Below are 24334 nucleotides of genomic sequence, written 5' to 3'. Positions count from 1 at the left end.
GACTTGCCTAGCAGCGGGAGGGGGAAGAAAGAGCCCTGGGGGTTTGGGTAGACCCTCAGGTGGGAGAAGGGGAGGATTGGGAAGCCTCTGGGTACTATGTAAGGGACTCTGTATGCTTTAGGATGTTCTTTGCCACTATGCTGTGTAGTTTTTCTGTAGTTTCACCAATCGCTTTTTCCATTTAAACTTTCCATCACTCTCCAATCCGTTTGCGTGTGTCATTCTTTTGTCCTTCTCGGGGCAAGAGATGTTCTGGCTGGCCTCAAACCAGCACGCCACCCTCATGGGGAAGAACCTCTTCCTAATATCCAATCTGAATCTCCCCACTTCTAGTTTTGTTCCATTCCTCCAACTACTATCACTCCCTGACACCCTCAAAAGTCCCTCCCCAGCTCTCTTGTAGCCCTCTTCAGATCTTGGAAGTCCACAGAAGGTCTCCTGGGAGCCTTCTCCAGACTGCACAACCCCAACTCTCTCAGTCTGTCTCCAGAGCAGAGCAGCTCCAGCCCTCTGCTCATCCTTGTGGCCCTTCTCTGGACACCTTCCAGCACCTCCAGATCCTTCCTGTTACAGAGGCTCCAGAACTGGACCCAGAGCTCCAGGTGGGGTCTGAGCAGAGTGGAGCAGAGGGGGAGAATCCCCTCCCTGGCCCTGCTGGCCACACTTCTCTTGCTGTAGCCCAGGCTCTGCTTGGCTCTCTGGGCTGCAGGTGCTCACTGCTGGCTCCTGTTGAGCTTCTCCTCCCCCAGCACCCCCAAGGCCTTTTCTTCAGGGCTGCTCTCAGGCCAGTCCCTGCCCAGCCTATATCAGTGCTTGGGATTGCCCTGACCCAGCTGCAGGACCTTGCACTTGGTCTTGTTGAACCTTCTGAGGTTGCCATGGGCTCAGCTCTGCAGCCTGTCCAGGTGCCTCTGGATGGATCCCTTCCCTCCAGCTGTCAGCTGCACCACACAGCTTGGTGTTGTCAGCAAGCTGCTATGGTCATGTCCAGCTTCTGGGTACTGATGGTTAGGAAAGCTACCAGTGACTTAGTGTGCTGGGTTTAGGACTTTAAATTTTCCACAGATCTTGAGCAGAAAGTAGTAAGAATGTAAATAAATCACTCTTGGGTGTAAAAAGGGAAATAATGATCATTTTAAACTATTCCATTGGAGGCATAGCTGCCTGCGGGTTTAGTTCTCAAAACAAAGTTCAGTTCTGTTGTGCTGCAGCAGTCTAGGAGGGGGTTCTGCATATTTTCTTCTGGCTTCCTTTGCTGGGGAAGATAACAACCTGTATGCTGACCTTGGCAGGTTCTAACAGGTTCTCTGCTTCCTTTCTCTCTTTCTTCCCTATGGTGTGGGGGAAGGCAGAGAGCTGGCTTTCCTGGCTTGGCCAGGAAGGTTTCTGTGCTGTTTTTCTTAACTGTAAATTCCTGTAATGTTGTAAATCCTGTATATTTGTATATATTCATTACATTCCATTGCAGACTGTAGTTTTGCTTGTAAAATACATCTCCATTTGCTTCCAAACTCAGCTAGTCTGGTGAAATTAATGTTGGGGGAGGGGGTGGGATTCCAACCCACCACAACTTAGATAACTTTATTATTCTAAAGTGGATTTGTTATGCTTAATAAAGGATGATAAAGCGTGACTAAACATGATGGAAGATTCTGAAGTTCAAGTCTGTGTGTGGTTTAACCCTCACTACCTAATTTAATGGCACACACATGTATAGCATGTCTTCCAGGAGTGCCAGGTTGTTACAGGGGGAACTTCAGCCTAGATCCTGACTGCAAAGACTGAAAGTAAAATCAATTACCCTTGGATACAAAAGGAAAATGATCCTAAGGTCTATAGAATTCATTGGGTTGCTAATGGGATATAGAGCAGAGGCAGAAACAGTTCTTGCTCTCTTTTCTTCTTCTGTCACTTCTGCTTGCAACTTCTGTCTCTCTCTCTCTCCTGTGGCCTTGCCAGGGGATCTCTGTTTTGACTCCTGAGGTAACAGGAAGGAGGGAGGGGGAGGAGGTAAACAGTCCCCCTGGGATGCATCCGGGGGGCTGAGGAGTTTCTGTGTTGCTTATCAATTGTAAATATCTCTATATTGTACATCTGTTGTATCTTTGGTACATACTCATTGCATTTCATATTTCTAGATTGTAGTTTGCTTGTAAACAGAGCCTCATTTGCTTCCATCCCAAACTGAGCTGGTCTGGCAATTTTTATTCTGGGGGTAGTTCCTCCAAATTAGCTGAGGAGTAGTTTCAACTCACCACACAGCTGTTGCATCTTTTCTCTGCCAAAGGTGGCTGTGGAACATTCAGTGAAAGGAATCTTGCCCTGTGATCAGGGACCTAAGGCTCCTGAATGTTGTTCTGATTGACATCATTGAGTGGGGTTACTTAATTTTTTAAGTAGGTAGCCTGATTCTCCACAAAAAAATGACTTCAGGTCTCATTGGTTCCCCCAAAACTAGTTTAAAAATGCCAGTGCATTATAAAGATGATTCAACAATTCAAAAAAATACTAGAATTTGTTTAAATGTAACATTATTAACACCTTAAAACTATGAGTTATGCTACAGGCATTTCCTTTTAGTTCTCTTTATTTCTTTGTTTATTTTTCTGGTATCTCCTTCTGACCCTTTTTTGGTATTTCATTTTTTTTGTTGTTTTGTCTAATGGGTATCTACCTATTTCCTGTGTGCAGAGCACTTAATTATTTTTAGCTTCCATTGACAGCTGCTGGCCTATGGTCTCTTAAAGTCTTTGCATTCAGGAAATAAAGCTTTATATGATGTGAAATAGCATAAATTAACCATATGAAGATTCTAAGTGGTACTTAGTAGAAAGGAGGATAAGAAGAGTAAGAGTCTGCCCTCTCCTTTAGGATGAAGTCTTCAGAATCACAGAATGGTCCAGACTGGAAGGGACCTCCAAAGCTCATCCACTCCAATTTCCCTGCAGTCAGCAGGGACATCCCCAACTAGATCAGGCTGCCCAGGGCCTCCTCCAGCCTCACTTTCAATATCTCCAGGGAAGGAGCCTCAACCACCTCCCTGGGAAGCCTGTGCCAGTGTTCCACCACCCTCAGGAAAGAACTTGTTCCTCACATCCAATCTGCTCTAGTTTGAAGCCATTGTCCCTCGTCCTGTCCCTGCAGGCCTTTGCAAACAGTCTCTCTGCAGCCTTCCTGTAGCCCCCTTCAGGTCCTGGCAGGCTGCTCTTAGGTCTGCCTGGAGCCTTCTCTTCTCCAGTCTGAACACCCCCAGCTCCATCAGCCTGTCCTCAGAGCTGCTCCAACCCCCTGAGCATTTTCATGTCCCTCCTCTGGACCCTCTCCATCAGGTCCATGTCCTTCCTGTATTGAGGGCTCCAGAGCTGCACACAGTACTCCTTAGGAAGAAGTTCTTCAGTACAAAGGTGGTGGAATAGGCTGCCCAGGGATGCTGTGGATGCCTCCTTCCTAGGAGTGTTCATCCAACCTCCCAGTCTGGATGAGGCCTTGAGCAGCAGAGTCGGGTTGAGAGGTATCCCTGCCATGGCAGGGAGGTTGAAGTAGGTGATCCTAAGGTCCTTTCCAACCTGAGCCATTCCATGATTCTATGATTTTCTCCTTACCTGGGACACTGACCAGAGCTATTTCTTGAATTTTGTTACCTTGTTTTCCTTTCCTCATCCAAGATACATACTTCTTTTAAAATGTTTTGTTTCCAGGTTCAGAACATTGTTTGTAGCTGGTGAACACTGTGATAAGGACACACTGGAATGGTCAAAAAGGGTCTTCAAGGTACCTGTCTTGGACCATTGGTGGCAAACTGGTAAGTACTTGAAAATACCATTTGTAAAGCACAACGAGGGAGGAGATGCTTTCAGACTTGTTTCTGGAGTCTGCAGTTAGAATTGCTTTCTATTTCCATGGACATTTAAATAGGTAAGACCAAGTGTAAAAATAAAAATCCAAGCAGGAAGAATGGGGTTTGGAAGTGGTCTTAAAAAGTAGCTTCAGGGTGTATTCAAAACACAACATTTTGAAAAGCTGTATAGACAAAAAAAACAAGGCAGTTTCCCATGCCTCTGTTTAAACAGGAAAAAAAAGGAAAAAAAAAACCTCAATCTGCATTTTGGATTTATATATATTTAAATCAAGGGATCAGTGTTGGGCCCAATCCTGTTCAATATCTTTATTGATGATCTGAATGAGGGGATAGAGTTCACCATTAGTAAGTTTGCAGATGACACCAAGTTAGGAGCAGGAGTTGATCTGTCAGAGGGTAGGAGGGCTCTGCAGAGGGACCTTGCCAGGCTGGACAGATGGGCAGAGTCCAACAGGATGGCATTCAACAAGTCCAAGTGCTGAGTTCTGCACTTTGGCCACAACAACCCCATGCAGTGCTACAGCCTGGGGTTGGAGTGGCTGGAGAGCAGCCAGGTGGACCTGGGGGTACTGGTTGACAGCAGCTGAACAGGATCCAGCAGTGTGCCCAGGTGGCCAAGAAGGCCAATGGCATCCTGGCCTGCATCAGCAATAGTGTGGCCAGCAGGAGCAGGGAAGTCATTCTGCCCTGTGCTCAGCACTGGTTAGACCACACCTTGAGAGCTGTGTCCAGTTCTGGGCCCCTCAGTTTAAGAAGGACCTTGAGAGACTGGAAGGTGTCCAGAGAAGGGCAATGAGGCTGGGGAGGGGTCTGGAGCACAGCCCTATGAGGAGAGCCTGAGGGAGCTGGGGGTGTTTAGCCTGGAGAAGAGGAGGCTCAGGGGAGACCTCATTGCTCTCTACAACTACCTGAAGGGAGGTTGTAGCCAGGAGGGGTTTGGTCTCTTCTCCCAGGCAACCAGCACCAGAACAAGAGGACACAGTCTCAAGTTGCACCAGGGGAGGTTTAGGCTGGAGGTGAGGAGAAAGTTCTTCGCAGAAAGAGAGATTGGCCATTGGAATGTGCTGCTCAGGGAGGTGGTGGAGTCACCATCCCTGGAGGTGTTCAAAAAAGGATTGGACCTGGCACTTGGAGCCATGGTTTGGTTGTCCCGAGGTGCTGGGTGATAGGTTGGACTTGATGATCTCTGAGGTCTTTTCCAACCTGGTTGATTCTATGATTCTATGAAACTTCCCTGTTCTAAGATCAGGGATTCTGATCTTAAAATCTAAGATTCAGATTTTGCTGCTTGCAGACATTGTTAGTGTTCAAGCTAAGGAAGTATAATACAAAAGCTCCCTCCTCCTCACCCTCCTTCTCACCCTTCCAAGAATACTTCTTCTGTTTTCTGTGCATCATGATTTTGAGATGCAGATTTTGCTCTGGTGTGTCAGTGGAGAAAACCATTTGGATGGCACCATGGTGAGTCAGGTATATAAGATCAGAACAAAAAGTCTGTAATAGGTGTGCTTGAGTGAAGTCATTTGAAGAGGTTTAAAATACATCATTTTTATTGGAAAAAAACCTACAATCTCAGATAAATACTGAGAAAGCAGAGGAAGGTAGTATTTATTTATTTATTTATTTATTATTATATTATATTAATAATATTATCTATTATTATATCTATTTTTAATATATATATTATTTACTCTTGATTTAATCTGCTAATGAATTGATAAATGCAAGGGACAAGATCCTTGCTCACTTCCCTATGATCCTAATGTCGTTAGGCTGGAATGGGCATCGATGATGGAGATTGAGCAATTAACTGAAAAAGGTTAAAAGATAATTAAAGTCTTTGAGTACCTACTGAGGTGGCAGCAAGCACTATTACTTTATGTAATTTTGTGCATCTTTGTCTCTGTCTCTGTGCACATAGATAATTGACTAAAGCTTTGACATATACTTGGTGCAAAGGTTTATTGCTAGTGTTCAGTCAGATGAGTCTCAGGTATCAAGGAGAGCTCTTAGGTACGTGGATGGAATTGTTCTCAGGGTGCAGAGGGCAGACTGTATTTGAGAGAGTTTTCTGGGAAGACCACAAAGCACAGCTGAGAGTAGAATATGTCTCTTGATCTTTATATTCAGGGGCATGCTCTTAAATGGAGTTGTAGCAGAAGCAAGGCTGCAGAGGGACTTTTCCTGAGGGTGTCCAGAGGCAGGACAAGAGGGAGGACAAGAGGCAGGACAAGTTTGAAGCTGAGGGAGAGCAGGGTTAGACTGGAGATGAGGGTTCATCAGAACTAGGGTGGTGAGACTGGAACAGGCTGCCCAGGGAGGCTGTGGCTGCCTCCTCCTTGGGGTTGTTGAAGGCCAGGTTGGATGAGAACTTGAGCAGCTGAGTCTAGTTGAGAGGTGTCCCTGCCCAGGGTGGGGAGGTTGGAGGAGATGAGCTCTGAGATCCCTTCCAGCATAGGCCATTCTAGGATTCTATGAAACTCAATGAGTTAAGGCTATTTCAAGCACAGCATTTGAAAGCATTTGATAATTTGATTAGAATGAAGGCTATTGAGGGTCTGCTCCAACCCCTGATCATTTTTGTGGCCCTCCTCTGGACCCTCTCCATCAGGTCCATGCCTTTCCTGTATTGAGAGCTCCAGACCTGCACACAGTACTCCAGGTGAGGTCTCACCAAAGCATTTGAATACCAATTTTCTTCTTCAAGGTACTTGTGCAAGCACAACCAAATCAGTTTTTGTAACACCCCTGTGAAATAAATAAAGTTATTTTGGTCTTGCAGACATGTAATTGAGAAACAAAAGTATTTTGCCCCAAGCTCTCCATGAAGCCACTTCAGCCTCCATTTTAGCAGACAGAGCTTTTCTTGCTTGGAGATGTATATATTTACACATATTTTGTGATATTTTGTCTGGAAGGGAAGAGGAATGAACATCTGGGACCTCATTCTGTCTCCAAGTGTAGTTATATTTTAAGGAAACTGTCCAGTAGCTCTGTTTCAGTATTCCAGGTAAGTACATTCCAGGGCACCTTGCCAAAGCTATGGGAGAAATGGAATGGAATTCAACAAGGGCAAGGGGAGAGTCTTGCACCTGGAAAAGAACAACCCCAGGGAGCAGTACAGGTTGGGGATGGACCTGCTGGAGAGCAGTGAAGGGGAAAAGGCCCTGGGGGTCCTAGTGGGTGGGAGGTTGACCATGAGCCAGCAATGTGCTCTGGTGGCCAAGAAGGCCAATGGCATCCTGGGGTGGATGAGAAGGGCTGTGGTGAGTAGGTCAAGAGAGGTTCTCCTCCCTCTCTACTCTGCCCTGCTGAGGCCACATCTGGAGTATTGTGTCCAGTTCTGGGCCCCTCAGGTCAGGAAGGACCTCAGGGAACTGCTTGAAAGAGTCCAGCACAGAGCTACAAAGATGACCAAAGGAGTACAACATCTTCCTTATGAGGAGAGGCTGAGGGAGCTGAGGGCTCTGTAGCTTGGAGAGGAGGAGCCTGAGAGGTGACCTCATTGCTGGTGCTAAAGATGTGCAGGGGGAGTGCCCAGAGGCTGGAGCCAGGCTCTGCTGGGTGATGCCCAATGCCAGCACAAGGGGCAGTGGTGGAAGTTGAGGCATAGGAAGTTCCATGGAAACAGGAAGAATTTTTTTCCCTCTGAGGGTGACAGAACACTGGAACAGGATGTCCAGGAATGTTCTTCCCTCTCTGGAGATATTCAAGAGCTGCCTGGATGTGTTCCTGTGTGATCTGGTCTAGGTGACCCTGCTCTGGCAGGGGGCTTGGACTGGATGAGCTTTTGAGGTCCCTTCCAACCTCTAACATTCTGTGATTCTGTGAAGATCTTTTTTTTTTTTTTTTTTTTTTTTATGGAAGCTGATACCGTGCAGAACAGTTCTACAGAAGTGGAAATTACTCTGAAGAAACTTCAGCAGCTCTGCAGTCCTGGATTTCAGAGTTCTTTGAGCATAATTTTCTGGATAGTTGGACTTCTAACAGATACTCATGTGGGGGATGAGGAGAAATGTGGTCATTTGTCATGCCTCTGCCTGGGAGCTTGCATTTGATCCTTGAGGCAAGTGAACATAAACATAAATGGCTCAGCCACAGTTGCTTCAGAATGAGACCTATGCAGATGTGGACTGCAGGACATTAGTTACAGCAGCTCATCATTCCTTAGGTTCGTGTTAGGACAAGTTCAAAGAGGTTTTTGCTTGTCCTTATTGGAGGAGGAAATGCTTTTAGGTGCCATGGCTACTGTCAAGGCAACGACTGTGTGGTTGTCTCACTCTATACAATGCCCCTTACTGTTAGCCTCAGAGAAAGGGAAAAACAAAACTTGTGTGTATTTTATTCTTTATTGGTCTGGTCAGCCTAGCTCTTTCATAGCTCACTCTGGTGCCTGGCTTCTCTCCTTGAGTTAGAGCATTGGGAGTTTTGCAGTTTTTATCTTATGATAATTTAACACAAAAGAATCACAGAATTGTTAGGACCTTAAGGATCATCCAGTGCCAACCCCCCTGCCATGGGCAGGGACACCTCACACTACAGCAGGCTGGCCAGAGCCTCATCCAGCCTGGCCTTAAACACCTCCAGGGATGGGGCCTCAACCACCTCCCTGGGCAACCTCTTGTAGTGTCTCACCACCCTCACGGGGAAGAACTTCTTCCTAACATCCAATCTGAATCTCCCCATTCCTAGTTTTGTTCCATTCCCCCCAATCCTATCACTCCCTGACACCCTCAAAAGTCCCTCCCCAGCTTTCTTGGAGCCCCCCCTTCAGATCCTGGAAGGCCACAAGAAGGTCTTCTGGGAGCCTTCTCTTCTCCAGACTGCATAACCCCAACTCCCTCAGTCTGTCTCCAGAGCAGAGCAGCTCCAGCCCTCTGCTCATCCTCATGGCCCTTCTCTGGACACCTTCCAGCACCTCCAGAGCCTTCTTGTAACAGAGGCTCCAGAACTGGATGAAGTGCTCCAGGTGTGGTCTCAGCAGAGTGGAGCAGAGGGGGAGAATCACCTCCCTGGCCCTGCTGGCTCTGCTTCGATGTCATGGATTTAAACTGGGATTTGGCACCTTTGTTTTGTCAGATTTTAGATTAGGCTTTCACACACTGGTTCATGGGTAGAGAAGAGAGTTAAGTGCTGAAGAACTCAACATTTAGTGCTCTAATCCTTGTTAATGTATTAGTGAAACACTGCATCTCTGCTCATTCTAGCATCTTCATCATGTATGGTTTGTGACGTTCCTCACTAAAATGAGTGATATTGCTTCCCTCTGCAGCCTTGCAGTCAGTCATACTCACCTGCCAGGCTTCAGTTCTCATGAGTTTTCTCTGCAGAATGGCTGTGAAGAGGATTCACCTTTAGAAATTTAGGCAGTGTCTGATTGTCACTGAAGTGTCTGGTTTGTTGCTCTGTACTGCTCGTGTGTGGGGGGCATGCAAGGATGTCATGTCTGGTTAGATACAGATTCCTCTAAGCTGTTCTTTCTTTCAGTGAATAGGTTTATTGTCATCTGGTGCTGATTACTGCCTTCCCTGTTTCAGGAAGTGTGTTTTGTTCCTCTTTTGAGGGTTATTTCAGATGTGTATTTCATGTGGCTTGCAATTCTCCCTCTATTTTGAGAAATGTAATAAGCTGCAAAGATGATGCAGGGTCAAAGATCACAGCTCACGGGATGTGAGGGGTTGGAAGGGACCTCCAGAGATCATTGAGTCCAACCCCCTGCCAGAGCAAGATCACAGAATCCAGCACAGGTCACACATCCAGATGGGGCTGGAAAGTCTCCAGAGAAAGAGACTCCACAACCTCTCTGGGCAGCCTGTTCCAGTGCTCTGTCACCCTCACAGTGAAGAAGTTCCTCCTCATGTTGAGGTGCTGCAGTTTCTAACCCCTTGTCCTATCCCAGGGTGCAAGTGAGCAGAGCCTGTCCCCTCCCTCTTGACCCCCAGCCCTCAGATATTGATAAACATTTCTGAAATCCCCTCTCAGTCTTCTCCTCTCCAGACCAAACAGCCCCAGGGCTCTCAGCCTCTCCTCCCCAGGCAGCGCTCCAGTCCCTTCAGCATCCTTGGAGCCCTCCCTTGGATTCTCTCCAGCAGTTCCCTGTCCCTCCTGAACTGGGGAGCCCAGACCTGGATGCAGTATTCCAGGTGAGGTCTCAGCAGAGCAGAGTAGAGGGGGAGGAGATGAGCTTTCAGAAACCTATTTGTCACTAAAGCTGTTTCAGAAAAAAAAACTGTCTTGGCTTATGAAAGCTCTTAAATGTGTACCTGTGTTGCAGTTGATGTTTAAAGTGTGAGGTGATAACCTAAACAATGAATTAGGCTGAATGGACAAATGGATTGTGGGGGTGGATGTTCTTGTGCTCCTTATTCCTGTTGTTAAATGCAAGCTACTGAGATAAGTGTCTCAGTGGTGGTGCTGTGGCACTGTGTGATGTGTGAAGGCTCTAAGCCTACAGGAGTGCAAACCACTAATGAAACAGGGAGTGGGGCATCCCTCCCCCATCTCTGGCACTGCCATTGTGCTCCTGCTATTAGGCCAGTCCTACCATGAAGTGGCCACATGGCAAGGAGGATCATTGGTTTAGGCAAAAAACTAAGCTGGCTGAAAGAAGGAAAAATAATTTCTTTTAAAAGTCTAAATCAGGTAAATCCAATTCCTTTTAAAAATGAGGAGAAGAAGGAAGAAGGGAAGGTATGGCCAAGGTGTAGAAGGGTTAGGCCACACTTCTTTTTAGAGTTCTCTTCACTGCTGTTCATTTCCTGTAGCTCAAGTCATCTGTGCAGTGTCCACTTCTGCATCTAAGTACAGAAACCCTGCTCTTCCATGATGGATAATGAAGATGGAGAAGGCTGTCACACTGTGGTCTCCTTTGGCTGTTGTCTGTGCTATCTTTCAGACAACAAGCACTTTCTAGGATGTCTGGAGTGGATGGTCCTGTTGTGGATTGAGCTCCCTTGGTGCTACTGTACAATAGCTATTCAGCTATTCGGTCTGGAGAAGAGAAGGCTCCAGGAGACCTTCTTGCGGTCTTCCAGGGTCTGAAGGGGGCTCCAAGAAAGCTGGGGAGGGACTTTTGAGGGTGACAAGGAATGATAGGACTGGGGGGAATGGAGCAAAACTGGAAGTGGGGAGATTCAGATTGGATGTTAGGAAGAAGTTCTTCCCCATGAGGGTGGTGAGAGCCTGGCACAGGTTGCCCAGGGAGGTGGTGGAAGCCTCATCCCTGGAGGTTTTTGCAGCCAGGCTGGATGTGGCTGTGAGCAACCTGCTGTAGTGTGAGGTGTCCCTGCCCATGGCAGGGGGGTTGGCACTGGATGATCCTTGAGATACCTTCCAACCCTGACAATTCTATGATTCTATGAATAAAGGATACAGAAAATAAGGAGAATTTAAAGTGGAATCAAGTAGTCAAAAAAGCTTTTGTTGTTTTTTTGTTGTTGTTGTTCAAGGCACTGGTCCTGTTGTACAAGTACATCTGCACTGGAGAGTCTGTTTGATTAATGGATCTCTCTGGCTTCCTTACTCACACTTTTTTAAAACAGGCTCTATTCATTTCCTATTTGTATCTCTTTTCTGTGCTTTCTCTGTGATGTCTCTATATTAGAGGTTTTGAGTAGAGAAGGTTAAGTAGAGGGTTTTTAATGGCTCTGTATACAATTTAACTAAGTGAGAAAGGTCAAACTTAATTGCTCTGGGGTGTGAGGAATAGGTAGAACCAATTATTTTTCCATGAGGCTTACTTTTAACTTGTAGAGGTTTCACATCTGTTTTGTAGAATGCCAGTGAGATGAATGAAGCTGCTCTGCAGCCATCATACCTCAAGGTATCAAACTATTCTAGTCTTCTGCCAAACAAATGCAGTCAACATTGCACACAGCCTGATGACCAAAGGTGATATTTGAGCAAGAATATCTTGACTGAAATTCTTTACAGCTGCTTTGTGATACTTATTTCTTTGCCAAGTTTGAAAGAAATTGAAAACCTCTTTGCAAGAAGAGCAGGGAAATTTTTGATTACAAATCACAGAAGCACAGAATCATAGAATCAGTCAGGGTTGGAAGAGACCTCAAGGATCATCCAGTTCCAACCCCCCTGCCATGGGCAGGGACACCTCACACTATAGCAGGCTGGTCAGAGCCTCATCCAGCCTGGCCTTGAACACCTCCAGGGATGGGGCCTCAACCACCTCCCTGGACAACCCATTCCAGGCTCTCACCATTCTCATGGGGAAGAACTTCTTCCTCATGTCCAGCCTGAATCTCCCCACTTCCAGCTTTATTCCATTCCCCCAGGTCCTCTCACTACCTGAGATCCTAAAAAGTCCCTCCCCAGTGTGCTGGTTTGAGGCCAGCCAGAACATCTCTTACCCCGAGAGGGACAAAAGAATGACACTCACACAAACGGATTGGAGAGTGATGGAAAGTTTAAATGGAAAAGCAATTGGTGAAGCTACAAAACACTACAAAGCATGGTGCCAAGAATATCCCAAAGCATACACAGTCCCTTACATAATTCCCAGAGGCTTCCAATCCTTCCCTCCTCCCACCTGAGGGTCTACCCAAACCCTCAGGGCTCTTTCTTCCCCCTCCCACTGCTAGGCAAGTCTCAGGCTGGCCAGGTCTGAGACTGCCCCCCTTCCATTCTCCTCCTGTCATTAGGCCTAGTCAGGCCTAAGGAGCCTGAGATACTCCCCCGGCATTACCCGATAAGAGAGGACATCTCCCATGGGATCAGAGAGGGAAGAAAGAGGAAGAGAATGACTTTGCAGATGGATTTATAGGGCGCAGGATTTATGGGTAGAAATACGCCGTGTCCTGTGTCCACCCCTATTGGGTGGGCACCTGGGACACCAGAGGTGTATCTCATGCAGCAGTGGCAGGGGGCACCCAGCCCAAACTGCCACACCAGCTTTCTTGTAGCCCCCTTCAGACACTGGAAGGACACAAGAAGGTCACCTGGGAGCCTTCTCTTCTCCAGACTGAACAGCCCCAACTCTTCATACCTTACCTAAAATTTGATGTTTTTTTAATGGATTTTGGAGCAGCTCTGCTCTGAGGACAGGCTGAGGGAGCTGGGGGTGCTCAGACTGGAGAAGAGAAGGCTCCAGGCAGACCTAAGAGCAGCCTGCCAGGACCTGAAGGGGGCTACAGGAAGGCTGCAGAGAGACTGTTTGCAAAGGCCTGCAGGGACAGGACGAGGGACAATGGCTTCAAACTAGAGCAGAGCAGATTGAGATTGGATGTGAGGAACAAGTTCTTTCCTATAGTGGAACACTGGAAGAGGTTTCCCAGGGAGGTGGTTGAGGCTCCTTCCCTGGAGATCTTCAAGGTGATGCTGGAGGAGGCCCTGGGGCAGCCTGATCTAGTTGGGGATGTCCCTGCTGACTGCAGAGGGGTTGGACTGGATGAGCTCTATAGGTCCCTTCTGGCCCAGACCATATCTTTGCATTCTTTATGCACCTATTATTTATTCTGTTGATGATATGTGCACTTAAGTTCATGATAGGAATAAGGGATGCAGTCAGGTGGAGGAAAACTAAATGCTAATCACCATCACTGCTCACTTTTCTGCTGCATCTGTCATACTCCTTAGAAAGAAGGAGGGAAATGAGATACCAAATGATGCATGAGAGAGTTTTTGAAGTTTCACTGCTAACCAGCAAAGCCATTCATAGTTTAGGATGACAGATTGTCTTTAATCTAACCTAATTGGGCATAATGTCTGAATTAGATTTAATTTCACACTTGCTTTTTGACAGCTGGAAAAAAACCTCCTGGCACAACTATTCAGTGGATGTTTCTGAGCTCTTGCTGAAGGCATGGCTGAGCTGTACTGTACAGAGTCTAAAACAGTTATTTGAAATTATCTTCCAAGACCAGTAAACATAAGACTAAACTTGTGTTTGGGCTCCCAGCCTGCAGCATGGCTATCTAGACAGAATTTGTCAGGCTTAACAGTGCTGAAGAAAATGACGTCTGCATAAATACTTGATGATCTGACCCCTGAATCTTCAGGACCCTCCCAGTAAATATTATTTCTCTGATGTATTAGATTTGATTCTGGGTTGGTTTTAGAGTGGACAGAAGCTCTTTTATCCCTTCCCAAAGGATTAAAAGAAAAATGCTGCATGCAGGATTGGAAAGGATTGGAGATGTGAATGGAAGTTTTGCTCACAGCTGTATACAACAGTACAAAACATACAAAATACACAAATCCATGGTCAGCCTCAGCCCAGTTCTCCATCCTGGGCTTACCAAAACCTCACCAGGCCAACATCCAAAACCTCCCCCCCAAGCAGGCCAAAACCCCAGGCCTCAATGCCCTCCCCCCATACCTCCCTACCCAGGCCTGAATCACAGTCTCACAGTATATCAGAGGTTGGAAGGGACCTCCAGAGATTATCAGGACCAACCCCACTGCCAGAGCAGGATCACTTAGGGTACTCTGCACAGGAATGCATCCAGGTGGGTCTTAAAAGTCTCCAGAGAAGGAGACTCCACAACCCCCCTGGGCAGCCTGTTCCAGGGCTCTGTCATCCTCACTCTAAAGAAGTTTCTCCTCATGTTGAGCTGAAATATTCCATGTTCAAGTTTGTCTCCATTGTTCCTTGTCTTATCAATGTGAATCACTCAAAAGAGTCTGGCCCCCTCCCCTTGACACCCACCCCTCAGCTCTTGAGAGACATTGATCAGATCCCCTCTCAGCCTTCTCTTCTCCAGACTAAACAGCCCCAGGGCTCTCAGTCTCTCTTCACAGGAGAGATGCTCAAGTCCCTTAAGCAGCCTCCTGGCTCTCCCTTGGACTCTCTCCAGCAGGTCTCTGTCTCTCTTCAACTGGGGAGCCCCAAACTGGACACAGGATTGCAGGTGTGGTTTGAGCAGGGCAGAGCAGAGGGAGAAGAACCTCCCTAGCCCTGCTGGCCAAACTTTCCTTGCTGCAGCCCAGGATCCCATTGGCTCTTGGCCACAAGGGCACATTGCTGTCCCATGCAGAACTTGCTGCCCACCAGCACTCTAAGGTCTTTCTCTGTGGAGCTGTTCTCCAGCAGGGCAGCCTCTAACCTGTCCTGGTGCCTGTTGTTATTCCTCCCCAGATGCAGGACCCTGCACTTGTCCTTATTGAACTTCATGACACAGGAAAAATTACCGAGGCTGCTCAAAGCCAAAAGCTTCCTCCAAAATCCCAAACAAAAGACAGCAGTCTGTGCTGGGAGCAGGAGAGAGGGTGACAAGGGCATGCTGTGATTTACATTATGAGTGCTATAATTCACCTGGTACTGTGATTTTCTTTTCCTGGCTGCCCAGTAGTTATTGCCATACAAGCAAGCACATTGCTCTTATACTATTCACAGAGTCAGAGAATGTTAGGGGCTGGAAGGGACCTCCAAAGCTCATCCAGTCCAACCCCACTGCCAGAGCAAGAGCACCTAGAGCTCTTGAATATCTCCAGAGAGGGAGACTCCATAACCTCCCTGGGCAGCCTCTTCCAGTGTTCTGTCACCATCACAGGGAAAAAATTCTTCCTCCTGTTTCCATGGAACTTCCTATGGCTCAGCTTCCACCACTGCCCCTTGTGCTGGCATTGGGCATCACCCAGCAGAGCCTGGCTCCAGCCTCTGGGCACTCCCCCTGCACATCTTTAGCACCAGCAATGAGGTCACCTCTCAGGCTCCTCCTCTCCAAGCTAAATAGCCCCAGCTCCCTCAGGTTCTCCTCATAAGGAATTATTACTGAATTCTTCATTTCGTCCTTTCTGGCATGATTAAAATGACCACAGTGTGGAGGAAGCATGTGCAAAGAATCTCCTCAGAGCTGGATTTGCTATCAGTTACTGCCTTTATCCCTTCCACAGACCCTCCCTACCATTTGTCTGTGCTGTCTTCTGCTGTAGTGATCCCAGTCAGCCAAAATGACAGCACTGCCAGGGCAATGGTTCAAACCATTGCTGCCACAGAGAGAACTTAGTGTGTTGTCTTTATTGCATTCATCAGTGTGTCACTGTGTGACAGTTGCTCCTTTCCCTTACCTTTTTTCCTCTTGCTACCTAACAACTCCCCATCTCTTTGCTTGCTTCCAGTGTCTATCCATTGCATCCTAAGAAGCTGGGAGCAGACAGCCTTACTTTACTCTCTTAATGCAGCGTATTTTCCCTGAGTCCTTCCCACCAGCAAGTGCAATATTTCAGCAGTGTGACAGGCTGTTATGTTGAGCACCATGAGACACAGTCTGGAAATTGCCATGTATCAGGAGTGTAAGTGGTACAGGACATTTCTCATCTCTGGACTCCTGAGTTACTGCAAAACTAATTCTTTTGATTGAGCTTGCCTGTTGACTGTGAATGAACAGGACAGTTCTGAGCACAGAACCTACTCTCTGTTGCTCTGCATCATTTGGCAAAGCATAGTCTCTACAAGTCAGCACAAAGGTAGGTGGAAGCTTTCTGATGAGTACAGTAATTGATACCCTTACTGATTCCCTTTGCTACTCTCTTGAGTGCACTTCTGGCTTCTGCATCAGCAGCACCATCTCTGACCTAAGAATTGCCTTCAGAGGCACAAATGCAACAGACTCATCCAGTCCAACCCCATCTGCAGTCAGCAGGGACATCCTCAACTCAATCAGGTTGCCCAGAGCCCTGTTGAGCTTCACCTTGAATATCTCCAGGGTTGGGGCCACAACCACCTCCCTGGGCAACCTGTTCTAGTGTTTCACTACCCTCAGGGTGCAGAATTTCTTACTAATATCCAGTCTAAATCTTCTGTTCTCTAGTTTGAAGCCATTGCCCCTTATCCTCTCACTACAGTCTCTCTCCACCCTTCTTGTAGGCCCCCTTCCACTGTAGCTCATTGAGATGAAGTAGCTTTACAGTAACAAAAAAAAAAAAAAGAGTGGGACAAAACAAAGAAGGCCAAGGGCAAGGTCCTGCAGCTGGGTTGAGGCAATCCCAAGCACAACTACAAGCTGGGCAGGGACTGGCTGGAGAGCAGCTCTGAGGAGAGGGATTTGGGGGTGCTGGTGGATGAGAAGCTCAACAGGAGCCAGCAGTGAGCACTTGCAGCCCAGAGAGCCAAGCAGAGCCTGGGCTGCAGCAAGAGAAGTGTGGCCAGCAGGGCCAGGGAGGGGATTCTCCCCCTCTGCTCAGCTCTGCTGAGACCACACCTGGAGCTCTGTGTCCAGTTCTGGAGCCTCTGTTACAAGAAGGCTCTGGAGGTGCTGGAAGGTGTCCAGAGAAGGGCCACGAGGATGAGCAGAGGGCTGGAGCTGCTCTCTTATGAGAAGAGCCTGAGAGAGTTGGGGTTGTGCAGTCTGGAGAGGAGAAGGCTGCCAGGAGACCTTCTTGTGGCCTTCCAGTTTCTGAATGGGGCTACAAGAAAGCTGGGGAGGGACTTTTGACGGTGTCAGGGAGACAGGACTGGGGGGAATGGAACAAAGCTGGAAGAGGGGAGATTCAGATTGGATGTTAGGAAGAAGTTCTTCAGCATGAAAGTGGTGAGAGCCTGGAATGGGTTGTCCAGGGAGGTGGTTGAGGCCCCATCCCTGTGGGTGTTTAAGGCCAGGCTGGATGAGGCTGTAGCCTGCCAGATCTTGTGGAAGCTGTCCCTGCCCATGGCAGCGGGGTTGGAACTGGATGATCCTTGTGGTCCCTTCCAACCCTGACTGATTCTATGATTCTATGATCACATCTTTTAATTCTGGGGGCTCTTTCTTTACATCAGCCTTTATCCTGATAGTAAAAAAAAAAGGGACTTGGGACACTGATTTTAAGATGATCTCTTCCAAGTCTCAGTGAGGTGCTTTTCATTGTTTTCAGAGGTATCTATATTCATTCCATTTGAACTCAAGGCAGATGCTGAATATAGTTACAGACTAGTTGTGAAACATGGCTTCTGCAAATAGCTGTTTCATTCTCACAGTGTAAGGTGTTATGCAAAAAGGAAATTGGTTCTGTTGTGCGGTTGTCCCTGGAAAGCCTTCCAGAGCTGACTTGCTGGTGTAGTCAGTGAAAGCATAGCATCCAAACGTTCACAGAAGGGACTGACAGGAAGCCATATCTTCTGTTGAGTTCCTTACATAAAAACACACAACTTCCTAAAGGCTTCAGCACTGGAAATCTGTCTAGACACTGTGAATTCACTACAGAGGATCTGTCACTTGTCACAGGCAAGTGAGTATGAGGTAAGGGATGTGTGTTTGGACATTGATAAAGCCAATGTAAGGGGAGGTGAATTGCAATTTCCCTTTGGCAAGCATTATCCTTCTTCAAGTTGTTACTGTTTTAACCCCTAACATTCTGTGATTCTGTGATACATACAAGTTCCTGAATTCTAAATCTTCCATTACTTCTGGATTTTGGGTTTGTTATTTTTTGTGTGGTAACTAGAAGCAAAACTCAGAACCAGTAAATACTTAATGACACTAAGAACAACCTTAACTACCATATATTTGTGTTCTCTTAACAGAATCTGGTTCTGCAATTACTGCTTCCTGTATTGGTTTGGGGCACTCTACAACACCTCCCCCTGGACAGGCAGGAAAGCCAGTGCCAGGATACAATGGTAAGACTCTGTTCTGTCCTCCTGAGACCTCATCTGGAATATTGCATCCTGTTCTGGGCTCCCCAGTTCAGGAGGGACAGGGATCTGCTGGAGAGAGTCCAAGGGAGGGCTCCAAGGATGCTGAAGTGACTGGAGCCCTGCCTGGGGAGGAGAGGCTGAGAGCCCTGGGGCTCTTTAGTCTGCAGAGGAGAAGACTGAGAGGGATCTGTTCAGTGTCTCAGTAGCTGAGGGCTGAGGCTCAAGAGGGAGGGTCAGGCTCTGCCCAGTGTGCCCTGGGACAGGCCAAGGGGCAATGGATAGAAACTGCAGCACAGGAGGTTCCACCTCAACATGAGGAGGAACTTCTTCACTGGGAGGGTCCCAGAGCACTGGAACAGGCTGCCCAGAGAGGTTGTGGAGTCTCCTTCTCTGGAGCCTTTCCAGCCCCATCTGGATGTGTTCCTCTGTGACCTGTCTGGAAGGCATTTGCCTGCAGAGGCTGCAGCCACAGGATTCTGAATGCAAAAAATGTTTTCTTACCTGGGAATCCTGATTTGAACACAGTTTTCTGAAAATAATTACATTTAAGATCAAACCATCTTCAGGAAAAGTGCTGACATCATTAGACAGAAAGAGCTAAGCTGCTTTATTTCTTCTAGTAGATGGCAATGGATGTGAGCATTAATAAACCATTTTCAGTAGCTCTGGGTTTTGACATGTACAATAATAGCATGAAGACAAGAAATAGAATCACAGAACTGTCAGGGTTGGAAGGGACCTCAAGGATCATCCAGTTCCAACTCCCCTGCCATGGGCAGGGACACCTCACACTACAGCAGGTTGCTCACAGCCACATCCAGCCTGGCTGCAAAAACCTCCAGGGATGAGGCTTCCACCACCTCCCTGGGCAACCTGTGCCAGTGTCTCACCACCCTCATGGGGAAGAATTTCTTCCCAACATCCAATCTGAATCTCCCCACTTCTAGTTTTGCTCCATTCCCCCCAGTCCTATCACTCCCTGACACCCTCAAAAGTCCCTCCCCAGCTTTCTTGGAGCCCCCCCCAAGATCCTGGAAGGCCACAAGAAGGTCTCCTGGGAGCCTTCTCTTCTCCAGACTGCACAACGCCAACTCTCTCAGTCTGTCTCCAGAGCAGCTCCAGCCCTCTGCTCATCCTCATGGCCCTTCTCTGGACACCTTCCAGCACCTCCAGATCCTTCTTGTAACAGAGGCTCCAGAACTGGACACAGAGCTCCAGGTGGGGAGCACTCTGGGTGGGTAGCTTAAAAACAACATGAAAACATAGCTGTGAAGTTTGTCCAGAGTTGTAATAAATATGGAAAAATGGAAAAGTCTAATTGCATCACAGATGTTATCAGCTGATAGGCATAGGGAACACTGGGACAGGCTGCCCTGGAGAGTTGTGAAGTCTCCCTCCATGGAGATGAATATTCAAGACCTGCCTGGATGTCTTCCTGTGTGACCTGGTACAGGTGATCCTGCTCTGGCACGGGGTAGGGCTGGGTGAGCTTTTGAGGTCCTTTCCAGCCCCTAACTTTCTGTGATTGTGTGCTTAAGGCTGAATGTTAATAATAACGTCATGAAATGATCCTGTTTGGCACTCCTACATTAATGAATTCCTTTTGTTGCTTGGTGTTCTGCCACTCTGAAATGTGACACAAGTTGATGTCCATGAAGACAGACACTGTCCTCTGCCTAAAAATACACTGCTTACCAGCACTTCCCTTCCTGTCTTACTTTTTTACAGTGATGATTCTGGATGAAAATAAGGAACCAGTGAAAGCTAAGACTTTGGGAAATATTGTGGTAAAGTAAGCAAACTAAGTATCTGACACTGAAGAGGAAATTCTGACTTGGGTTGATTGCCTTTGCCTTTTATATAGAGATGAGAATAATAGAATAATTGAATAATTGAATAATAGAATAATAATTGAATAATAGAATAATTGAATAATAGACTAATTGAATGATAGAATAATTGAATAATAGGTTAATAGAATAATAGAAGTAATGAGGGTTGAAAAGCATGACAGTCTCTGATCTTTATACCCAACTGCCAGAACTTTTTCTGTCCATGTAATGTTGAAAAATTGCAGGTGTAACTGTGAGCAAGGGAGCTGAGTGTGTATTGCTGGGTGTCCTTTCTTCACTTACAGAGAACTTTACCATTTTCTTAATTGTTGGCATGGAATGAAGCCTTTCTGATGTGATGCATGAGCAAGACGTTGCATTGTTCCCTTCCCTGTTTTGTCTTTCTCTTTGGTGAAGCAGTACAGCAGTGCAGATGGATATGCTTTGATGTATGGCTGTGCTGCTGCCTCCTCTTTCACTGTCTCTGAGTCCCAGCTGATGCACATTTTTTGAGGAGGAATGTGTTCTTTTCTGCTCTCTGTGAAAACAGCAAGATGGCTCTGTGTGCTTTGCATGGAACAGTGTTCAGTTGGGGAAGTGTTTGGATACAATACATACAGGAAAAGGCTGCAGACAAAGTAAAACAGAAAGAAAAGAAAGAATAAACCTGTGCTGTGCATCATGTAGATCACAGAGTCATAGAATTGTCAGGGTTGGAAGGGACCTCAAGGCTCAGCCAGTTCCAACTCCCCTGCCATGGGTAGGGACACCTCACACCACGGCAGGTTGCTCACAGCCACATCCAGCCTGGCTGCAAAAACTTCCAGGGATGAGGCTTCCACCACCTCCCTGGGCAACCTGTGCCAGGCTCTCACCACCCTCATGGGGAAGAACTTCTTCCTAACATCCAATCTGAATCTCCCCATTTCTAGTTTTGCTCCATTCCCCCCAATCCTATCACTCCCTGACACCCTCAAAAGTCCCTCCCCAGCTTTCTTGTAGCCCCCTTCAGATCCTGGAACGCCACAAGAAGGTCTCCTCACAGCCTCCAGACTGCACAACCCCAACTCTCTCAGTCTGTCTCCAGAGCAGAGCAGCTCCAGCCCTCTGCTCATCCTCATGGCCCTTCTCTGGACACCTTCCAGCACCTCCAGATCCTTCTTGTAACAGAGGCTCCAGAACTGGACACAGAGCTCCAGGTGGGGTCTGAGCAGAGTGGAGCAGAGGGGGAGAATCCCCTCCCTGGCCCTGCTGGCCACGCTTCTCTTGCTGCAGCCCGGGCTCTGCTTGGCTCTCTGGGCTGCAAGTGCTCACTGCTGGCTCCTGTTGAGCTTCTCCTCCCCCAGCACCCCCAAGGCCTTTTCTTCAGGGCTGCTCTCCAGCCAGTCCCTGCCCAGCCTATATCAGTGCTTGGGATTGCCCTGACCCAGCTGCAGGACCTTGCACTTGGTCTTGTTGAACCTCCTGAGGTTGTCATGGGCCCAGCTCTGCAGCCTGTCCAGGTGCCTCTGGATGGATCCCTTCCCTCCAGCTGTCACTGCACCAATAGATAATTTTTAGTACCATTTACCACACTTCTATCAGATGAATTCCATAAGCTTTCATTTTTGTTGTTGCAGTTACCCCTTTCTTAGCACATTTTCTTAGAGGTCTCTGTTTACTTAACACTGTGAACATCTCTCTCTTATCTTCCCTTCTGCCATCTCTCTGTTGGCAGACCCTTCCCTTACCTCTGTAAAGCCTGATGGATTAGTGCTCCCCACAGCCCATGCCAGCTCTGGATTCTGGTTGTTTCACAGGCTTTTGGGCACTTTTCTGAGACAGATGCCTGCTGTGTGGTTAACACAGGAGCTGTAGTTTTCTCTGTTTTCAGTCACAGAATATACTTCAGCTCTGAACACTTCCTCACTTCCAGTGCACACAGCCCCTCAAAAGAACAGCATTCATCCTCCTAACCTGTAGTAACATTTAGGAGAGTCATAGTCACTGAAGTGGCTTTGCTGCTTGCTAAGATGCATGGAAGGAGATACAAAGGTTAGCATAAACCTTCAGTGAACTGAAATTCTGTCCACATTGAAAGCCTTGGGACAGATGTGCCAGTTTTAATGAGCAGCTGGAGAGGTTAGCTGAGACTTGGGGCAGAGGCTACATGAGCTGGAGGTGAGACACATAAGAGCTGCAGGCCCTGGAGCACGCTGCAGAGGTGCAGAGCTAAAAATGTAGGCTGGCTGCCTGCAGCCTGCTTGCTTGGCAGTCAGAGTTACTGGGGTGTGGAGGATTTTTGCTCAGCTGTCCTACTGATCTAAAGTAACTAGACCACTGTGGAGGCTCAGATAGCATCACATTAAGCTATTGTACTGTGTGACACAGATTTTTTTTTCCAGGATGAAGCCTATCCCCTGCCTAACTTCCAGCACCTCAGTCTAAACCACCAGGACACACAATCACGTATGTTAAGTGCATGCACACATGATCTCCCCTGAGGCAACAGACTCAAATGTAGAAATAGTTCTGCTATGACACAGGGAAGATTGCTGAATATGAATAACTCAGACTTCTCCAGCCTTTAATGGACTGTGGTCACAGGATCACAGGATATTAGGGGTTGGAAGGGACCTCCAGAGATCATAGAGTCCAACCCCCTGCCAGAGCAGGACCAGAAAATCCAGCACAGGTCACACAGGATCACATGCAGACAGGGCTTGAAAGTCTCCAGAGAAGGAGACTCCACAACCTCTCTGGGCAGCCTGGTCCAGTGCTCTGTCACCCTCCAGTGAAGAAGTTCCTCCTCATGTTGAGATGGAACCTCCTGTACTGGAGTTTCTCTCCATTGCCCCTTGTCATATTCCAGGGTGAAAGTGAGCACAGCCTGTCCCCTCCCTCTTGACCCCCAGCCCTCAGATATTGATAAACATTTCTGAAATCCCCTCTCAGTCTTCTCCTCTGCAGACTAAACACCCCCAGGGCTCTCAGCCTCCCCTCCCCAGGCAGGGCTCCAGTCCCTTCAGCATCCTTGGAGCCCTCCCTTGGACTCTTTCCAGCAGATCCCAGTCCCCAGGACTAGGGGGAGTGGTTTGAAGCTGAGGCAGAACAGGGTTAGGCTGGATCTTAGGAGGAAGTCCTTCAGTATGAGGGTGGTGAGACTCTGGAATGGGTTGCCTGGGGAGGCTGTGGATGCCTCTTCATTGGGATTGTTTAAGGCCAGGCTGGATGAGGCCTTGAGCAGCTGAGTCTAGCTGAGAGGTGTTCCTGCCCATGGTGGGGAGGTTGGTGGAGATGAGCTCTGAGGTGCCTTCCAATCTGAGCCATTCTAGGATTTTCTTTACTTACCTGCCAAGTGATACTTGTTGGAATTTGCATATAATCATCATCTCTGCCATTTAGAATGATTTTTGCTAACAAGAACTCTTATACAGGCTAATTTACCTGGGCAATTCCATAATCCTTTTGACTTCACAAGGTCTGTAGCATAAAGTGCTCAAATATTTAGTGTCATTTATGATGAAAGGGCAAGGGAAAATGAAGACAACTCAGCTTGTATGAATTATTTCTAATTTTTTTTTTTTGAGGTAGAATCATAGGGCACAAATGATAATTAGCTGAGGGTTTATTCCAAAGTGAAAATGATAGCAGCAATGACCTCCAATTTCCATTAGCAAGACTAGTCTGATTTAGTGACACAGCATTGTTTCACAGAATCACAGTCACAGAAACATTCAAGTTGGAAAAGACCTTCAGGATCACCAAGTCCAACCCAGAACCCTACTCTACAAGGCTCACCCCTAAACCATAGCCCCAAGCACCACATCCAAACCACCTTGAAACACAGCCAGGCTTGGGGACTCCACCACCTCCCTGGGCAGCACATTCCAATCCCTGACCACTCTTGATGGGAAAATTTTTTCCTACTGTCCAGTCTAAACCTACGCAGTGGCAGCTTGAGGCCATTCCCTCTTGTTCTATCACTAATTCCCTGTGAGAAGAGACCAGCAGCAGCCTCTCCACCATTTCCTTTCAGGTAGTTGTAGACAGCAATGAGGTCTCCCCTCAGCCTCCTCTGTTCCACACGAA

At 47.5% G+C, this 24334-nt stretch overlaps 1 protein-coding gene across 1 annotated transcript in view; it reads left to right on the top strand.

Moving 5' to 3' along the window:
* Positions 1–24334, top strand: part of ACSS3 (acyl-CoA synthetase short chain family member 3) — an 87806-nt gene that overhangs the window by 46085 nt on the left and 17387 nt on the right. Inside the window, exons 9-11 of the mRNA XM_054399711.1 lie at positions 3699–3802; positions 18318–18413; positions 20160–20223. Coding sequence (XP_054255686.1) covers positions 3699–3802; positions 18318–18413; positions 20160–20223 — 264 coding nt within the window. The remainder of the gene's footprint in view (positions 1–3698; positions 3803–18317; positions 18414–20159; positions 20224–24334) is intronic.

The sequence above is a fragment of the Indicator indicator genome, chromosome 3 (genome assembly GCF_027791375.1).
Source record: "Indicator indicator isolate 239-I01 chromosome 3, UM_Iind_1.1, whole genome shotgun sequence".
In the NCBI taxonomy this organism is placed as follows: domain Eukaryota; kingdom Metazoa; phylum Chordata; class Aves; order Piciformes; family Indicatoridae; genus Indicator; species Indicator indicator.
The sequence above is the reverse complement of the archived record's forward strand: the minus strand, read 5'-3'. Positions and strand labels throughout refer to the sequence as shown.